Source organism: Carcharodon carcharias, chromosome 19, assembly GCF_017639515.1.
Source record: "Carcharodon carcharias isolate sCarCar2 chromosome 19, sCarCar2.pri, whole genome shotgun sequence".
NCBI classification, from domain to species: Eukaryota; Metazoa; Chordata; class Chondrichthyes; order Lamniformes; family Lamnidae; genus Carcharodon; species Carcharodon carcharias.
In genome coordinates, this window is record NC_054485.1 from 51,311,255 (window position 1) to 51,318,427 (window position 7,173).

At 61.7% G+C, this 7,173-nt stretch overlaps 1 protein-coding gene across 1 annotated transcript in view; it reads right to left on the minus strand.

Moving 5' to 3' along the window:
* Positions 1-5,504, minus strand: part of inpp5b (inositol polyphosphate-5-phosphatase B) — a 282,881-nt gene extending 277,377 nt beyond the window's left edge. Inside the window, exon 1 of the mRNA XM_041212440.1 lies at positions 5,336-5,504. Coding sequence (XP_041068374.1) covers positions 5,336-5,392 — 57 coding nt within the window. The 5' untranslated portion in view covers positions 5,393-5,504. The remainder of the gene's footprint in view (positions 1-5,335) is intronic.
* Between the last annotated feature and the right edge of the window lie 1,669 nt (positions 5,505-7,173).

Here is a 7,173-nt window from a genome sequence, read left to right on the forward strand (position 1 = left end):
GGGGGGTGGGGGGGAAAGAAGGTGGGGGGGTGGGGGGGAAAGAAGGTGGTGGGAGGGGGGGAAAGAAGGTGGGGGGAGGGGGGAAAGAAGGTGGGGGGGAGGGGGGGAAAGAAGGTGGGGGGAGGGGGGAAAGAAGGTGGGGGGAGGGGGGGAAAGAAGGTGGGGGGAGGGGGAAAGAAGGTGGGGGGAAGGGTGGAAAGAAGGTCGGGGCGAGGGGAGGAAAGAAGGTGGGGGGAGGGGAGGAAAGAAGGTGGGGGGAGGGGGGAAAGAAGGTGGGCGAGGGGAGAAAGAAGGTGGGGGGGAGGGGGGGAAAGAAGTGGGGGGAGGGGGAAAGAAGGGGGGAGAGGGAAAGAACGGTGGGGGGGAGGGGGGGAAGAAGGTGGGGGGGAGGAGGGAAGAAAGAAGGTGGGGGGGAGGGGGAGAAAGAAGGTGGGGTGGGAGGGGGGGATAAGAAGGTGGGAGGGAGGGGGGGAAAGAAGGTGGGGGGAGGGGGAAAGAAGGTGGGTCGGGGGGAAGAAGTGGGGGAAAGAAGGTGGCGGGAGAGGGGGGTGAAAGAAGGTGGGGGAGTGGGGAAGAAGGGGGGGGAAGAGGTGGTCGGGAGGGGCGGGAAGAAGAAGGTGGGTGGAAGGGGGGGAAGAAGGGTGGGGGGAGGGGGGGAGAGAGAAGGTGGGGGGGGAGTGCGGGAAAGAAGGTGGGGGTGAGGGGGGAAAGAAGGTGTGGGGGGAGGGGGGGAAGAAGGTGGGGGGGAGGTGGGGAAAGAAGGTGAGGGCAGGGTGGAAAGAAGGTGGGGGCGGAGGGGGGAAAGAAGGTGGGGGGGAGGGGGGAAAGAAGGTGGGGCGAGGGGGGAAAGAAGGTGGGGGGGCAGGGGGAAAGAAGGTGGGGGGGATGGGGGAAAGAAGGTGGGGGGGAGGGGGGAAAGAAGGTGGGGGGGAGGGGGGAAAGAAGGTGGGGGGGAGGGGGAAAGAAGGTGGGGCAGAGGGGGGAAAGAGGGTGGGGGGGAGGGGGAAAGAAGGTGGGGGGGAGGGGGAAAGAAGGTGGGGGGGACGGGGGAAAGAAGGTGGGGGGGAGGGGGGAAAGAAGGTGGGGGGGAGGGGGGAAAGAAGGTGGGGGGGAGGGGGGAAAGAAGGTGGGGGGGAGGGGGGAAAGAAGGTGGGGGGAGGGGGGAAAGAAGGTGGGGGGGAGGGGGGAAAGAAGGTGGGGGGAGGGGGGAAAGAAGGTGGGTGGGTGGGTGGGGGGAAAGAAGGTGGGTGGGTGGGTGGGGGGAAAGAAGGTGGGTGGGTGGGTGGGTGGGGGGAAAGAAGGTGGGTGGGTGGGTGGGTGGGGGGAAAGAAGGTGGGTGGGTGGGTGGGTGGGGGGAAAGAAGGTGGGTGGGTGGGGGGAGAGAAGGTGGGTGGGTGGGGGGAAAGAAGTTGTGTGGGTGGGGGGAAAGAAGGTGTGTGGGTGGGGGGAAAGAAGGTGGGGGGGAGAGGGGGAAAGAAGGTGGGGGGGAGAGGGGGAAAGAAGGTGTGGGGGGAAAGTAGGTGGGGGGAGGGGGGGAAAGTAGGTGGGGGGGAGGGGGGAAAGTAGGTGGGGGGGAGGGGGGAAAGAAGGTGGGGGGGAGGGGGGAAAGAAGGTGGGGCGGAGGGGGGAAAGAAGGTGGGGGGGAGGGGGGGAAAGAAGGTGGGGGGGGGGGGAAAAGAAGGTGGGTGGGTGGGTGGGGAGAAAGAAGGTGGGTGGGTGGGTGGGGAGAAAGAAGGTGGGTGGGTGGGTGGGTGGGGGGAAAGAAGGTGGGTGGGTGGGTGGGTGGGGGGAAAGAAGGTGGGTGGGTGGGTGGGTGGGTGGGGGGAAAGAAGGTGGGTGGGGGGAAAGAAGGTGGGTGGGTGGGGGGAAAGAAGGTGGGTGGGTGGGGGGAGAGAAGTTGTGTGGGTGGGGGGAAAGAAGGTGGGTGGGTGGGGGGAAAGAAGGTGGGTGGGTGGGGGAAAGAAGGTGGGTGGGTGGGGGAAAGAAGGTGGGGGGGGAAAGTAGGTGGGGGGAGGGGGGGAAAGTAGGTGTGGGGGAGGGGGGAAAGTAGGTGGGGGGGAGGGGGGAAAGTAGGTGGGGGGAGGAGGGGAAAGTAGGTGGGGGGGAGGGGGGGAAAGTAGGTGGGGGGGAGGGGGGGAAAGTAGGTGGGGGGGAGGGGGGAAATTAGGTGGGGGGGAGGGGGGAAATTAGGTGGGGGGGAGGGGGGAAAGTAGGTGGGGGGAAGGAGGAAAGTAGGTGGGGCGGAGGGGGGGAAAGTAGGTGGGGGGGAGGGGGGGAAAGTAGGTGGGGGGGAGGGGGGGAAAGTAGGTGGGGGGGAGGGGGGGAAAGTAGGTGGGGGGGAGGGGGGGAAAGTAGGTGGTGGGAGGGGGGAAAGTAGGTGGGGGGAGGGGGGAAAGTGGGTGGGGGAGGGGGGGAAAGTGGGTGGGGGGGAGGGGGGAAAGTGGGTGGGGGGAGGGGGGGAAAGTGGGTGGGGGGAGGGGGGGAAAGTGGGTGGGGGGCAGGGGGGAAATGTAGGTGGGGAGAGGGGGGAAAAGTAGGTGGGGGGGAAGGGGGAAAAGTAGGTGGGGGGGAGGGGGAAAAGTAGGTGGGGGGGAGGGGGGAAAAGTAGGTGGGGGGGAGGGGGAAAAGTAGGTGGGGGGAGGGGGAAAAGTAGGTGGGGGGAGGGGGAAAAGTAGGTGGGGGGAGGGGAGAAAGAAAGAGGGGGGAGGGGGAAAGTAGGTGGGGTGGAGGGGAAAAAGTAGGTGGGGGGAAGGGGTAAAGTAGGTGGGGGGAGGGGGAAAGTAGGTGGGGTGGAGGGGGGAAAAGAACGTGGGGGGGAGGGGGGGAAAGAAGGTGGGGGGGAAGGGGGGAAAGAAGGTGGGGGGGAGGGGGGAAAGAAGGGGGGGGGGAGGGGGGAAAGAAGGGGGGGGGGGAGGGGGGAAAGAAGGTGGGGGGGAGGGGGGAAAGAAGGTGGGGGAGGGGGGAAAGAAGGTGGGGGGAGGGGAGAAAGAAGGTGGGGGGAGGGGAGAAAGAAGGTGGGGGAGGGGAGAAAGAAGGTGGGGGGTAAAGAAGGTGGGGGGAGGGGGGGAAAGAAGGTGGGGGGAGGGGGGGAATGAAGGTGGGGGGGAGGGGGGAAAAGAAGGTGGGGCAGAGGGGCGAAAAGAAGGTGGGGCAGAGGGGCGAAAAGAAGGTGGGGCAGAGGGGCGAAAAGAAGGTGGGGGGAGGGGGGAAGAAGGTGGGGGGGAGGGTGGAGGGTAAAGAAGGTGGGGGGGTGGTGGGGAAAGTAGGTGGGGGGGAAGGAAGGTGGGGGGGGAAAGAAGGTGGGGGGGAGGGGGGGAAAGAAGGTGGGGGGGAGGGGGGGAAAGAAGGTGGGGGGGAGGGGGGAAAGAAGGTGGGGGAGGGGGGGGAAAGAAGGTGGGGGGAGTGGGATAAAGAAGGTGGGGGGAGGGGGGAAAGAAGGTGGGGGGAGGGGGGAAAGAAGGTGGGGGGAGGGGGGAAAGAAGGTGGGGAGATGGGGGGGATAGAAGGTGGGGGGATGGGGGGGATAGAAGGTGGGAGGATGGGGGGGAAAGAAGGTGGGGGGATGGGGGGGAAAGAAGGTGGGGGGATGGGGGGGAAAGAAGGTGGGGGGGAGGGGGGGAAAGAAGGTGGGGGGGAGGGGGGAAAGAAGGTGGGGGGGAGGGGGGGAAAGAAGGTGGGGGGGAGGGGGGAAAGAAGGTGGGGGGGAGGGGGGGAAAGAAGGTGGGGGGGAGGGGGGGAAAGAAGGTGGGGGGGAGGGGGGAAAGAAGGTGGGGGGAGTGGGGGAAAGAAGGTGGGGGGAAAGAAGGTGGTCGGGAGGGGGGGGAAAGAAGGTGGGGGGAGGGGGGAAAGAAGGTGGGGGGGAGGGGGGGAAAGAAGGTGGGGGGGAGGGGGGGGAAGAAGGTGGGGGGGAGGGGGGGACAGAAGGTGGGGGGGGGGGGGGGGGAAAGAAGGTGGGGGGGAGGGGGGGAAAGAAGGTGGGGGGGAGGGGGGAAAAGTAGGTGGGGGGGAGGGGGAAAGCAGGTGGGGCGGAGGGGGGAAAGAAGGTGGTGCAGAGGGGGGAAAGAAGGTGGGGGGGAGGGGGGAAAGAAGGTGGGGGGGAGGGGGGAAAGAAGGTGGGGGGGAGGGGGGGAAAGAAGGTGGGGGGGAGGGGGGAAAGAAGGTGGGCGGGAGGGGGGGAAAGAAGGTGGGGGGGAGGGGGGGAAAGAAGGTGTGGGGCAGGGGGGAAAGAAGGTGGGGGGGAGGGGGGAAAGAAGGTGGGGGGGAGGGGGGGAAGAAGTTGGGGTAGGGGGGAAAGAAGGTGGGGGGGAGGGGGGAAAGAAGGTGGGGGGGAGGGGGGAAAGAAGGTGGGGGGAGGGGGGAAAGAAGGTGTGGGGGAGGGGGGTAAGAAGGTGGGGGGAGGGGGGGAAAGAAGGTGGGGGGAGGGGCCGAAAGAAGGTGGGGGGAGGGGGGAAAGAAGGTGGGGCCGAGGGGGGAAAGAAGGTGGGTGGGTGGGGGGAAAGAAGGTGGGTGGGTGGGGGGAAAGAAGGTGGGTGGGTGGGGGGAAAGAAGGTGGGGGGGAGGGGGGAAAGAAGGTGGGGCGGAGGGGGGAAAGAAGGTGGGGGGGAGGGGGGAAAGAAGGTGGGGCGGAGGGGGGAAAGAAGGTGGGGCGGAGGGGGGAAAGAAGGTGGGGCGAGGGGGGAAAGAAGGTGGGGGGAGGGGGGAAAGAAGGTGGGGGGGGAAAGAAGGTGGGGGGGTGGGGGGAAAGAAGGTGGGGGGGTGGGGGGGGAAGAAGGTGGGGGGTGGGGGGAAAATAGGTGGGGGTGTGGGGGGGGGGAAAGAAGGTGGGGGTGGGGGGGAAAGAAGGTGGGGCGGAGGGGGGAAAGATGGTGGGGGGGAGGGGGAAAGATGGTGGGGGGGAGAGTGTGTAGGGGGTGGGGGAAGTGGGGGTTAGGAGTGGGGGTAGGGGGGAAGGGAGAGGGGGAGGGGCAGAGGGGAAAGGAGAGGGGGAAGGGAGAGGGGGAGGGGCAGAGGGGAAAGGAGAGGGGGAAGGGAGAGGGGGAGGGGCAGAGGGGGAAGGGAGAGGGGGTTGTGGCAGAGGGAGAGGGGGGAGGGGCAGAGGGAGAGGGGGGAGGGGCAGAGGGAGAGGGGGGAGGGGCAGAGGGAGAGGGGGGGAGGGTAGAGGTGGGGGTGGGGAGGGTAGAGGTGGGGGTGGGGTGGGTGGGGGTGGGGAGTGGACCAGAGGAGGTGAGGGGGAACCAGGGGTCAGGGGAAATCCTGCCCTGTGCAGCACCCCCTGCGGTACATGAAGAGAACAAATCCGACCGAGCAGCCTCCCCGCCTCCAGTGCCAAGGATACTGTGCGGCACTGTTCACCCGGTTCCAGCGTCTCCTGCAGCACAACCGACTGGTCCATGTTAGCCTCAGGCCCCGGTTACCGTGGCTCCCTGGCGCTGGAGGCCGGGACCGCACTGCAACTCACCCGGGGGCGGTGCTCTCTCCCTGGCCGGCCGGCCGGCTCCTGCAGTTTCTCCTTCAATCCCGTTGCTATCCCCACCACCCCCCCCCCCAGCTCTTTGCTCTTTTGTTCCACTCTCCGATTTGTTTGATCCCCTTCCTGTCTATTGGAATCCTTTTTACCGTTAGTTTTTGCTGCAGTTCTCTCTCCAGTTTTTGCTCATTTCGCAATGACTCATCTTGCTCCCGGTGTTTCTTTTTTCGCAATTCTCTTTCCTTTTTGTTGCAATCCTTATATAAATATCTCTTTCCTGAATCCAGTCGCTCTTGTTTTTCTTCTAAAGAGAAATGCTGGGTGACTAATCCTTGTATCCGCCCCCCTACCAAATTCGGCTGCCACGTTTGATTCCAGATGCCGAACTCTGCAACTGTTAAACTCTTCTTCCTGGCTGGAAATGGGACAAATTCCCACCCATTTTCCAAAAGGAAAATAGCCAGCAAAACTTGGAAATGAAGGGTACCCTAGAACTGCTCCTGTAAACCTGAAAATGGAACTCCAGTATTACTGGTGCCAGTATTATTGATTTTTTTTTATTGGGATTTGACAATTTTGATCTGGCTTTTCCTTCTGGGAATAGTATATCTCATTAGCAGCAAATGCTGTGACATTGCTTCTGGTGACATTCGGATCTACTGTATTAGATTCTTACCCCTCCCAAAGGGTAAATGAGTGGTTTACGTGCCACTTGTCTGATTGGAGAAAGTGCATCTCACTGTTCCTCGTTCAGACAGGCAGATCAGGTCTGATTGAGTTAGCCAGTCCCTCTTTTTGTCCTTTATGCTATTACAATCCCAGGATATTTAATAAGATATTTAAATTCTTCTGTTATAACTACTCTATAATTGTACCCCCATTTAAAAAATAAATGTTGAGATAGTCATGAGGCATTTGTACCTTCATCTTCATTTGAAATCTGTTCTCATTTTCTGCATTTAATATCAGGGGACTTGTTTCTAAAATGATGTCCCTGAAATTGTGTATATCAGTGCGTGACAGGAGTCCTGGGATCTTGTTATGTCTTTGTATTTCAGAATCTTTGCTTTATTTTAAACCATTTCCATTTTCTCTCTCTGTCCCAAGGGGAATTTATTTGGAAGCTGCAGCTTTGATGATGCCAAGAGAGGATAGTTTTGCCATGAAGAATCACAGAATCACACTGTGCAGAAGAGGCCCTTCGGCCCATCGAGTCTGCACTGACACATAAGAAACACCTGACCTACCTACCTAATCCCATTTACCAGCACTTGGCCCATAGCCTTGAATGTTATAACGTGCTAAATACTCAATCAGGTACTTTTTAAAGGATGTGAAGCAAACTGCCTCCACCACCCTCCCAGGCAGTGCATTCCAGACTGTCACCACCCTCTGGGTAAAAAAGATTTTCCTCACATTCCCCCCTAAACCTCCACCTATCGTGGAGCAATTAAAGTTAGGAATGCACATAAGAGGCCGAAATTAGAGGAATGCTGATATCTTGTAGCGTTGTGGGGCTGGAGGAGATTACAAAATAGAGATGGGAAAGCCATGAAGGTCTTTAAAAACAAGGATGAGAATTTTAAAGTCAAGACATTGCTTGACTGGGAGCCAATGTAGATAAGCGAGCATAGAGGTAAAGGGGAACAGGGCATGCTGTCAGTTAAGACATGGGCAGCTTTGGGTAACCTCAGGTTTACGGAGGG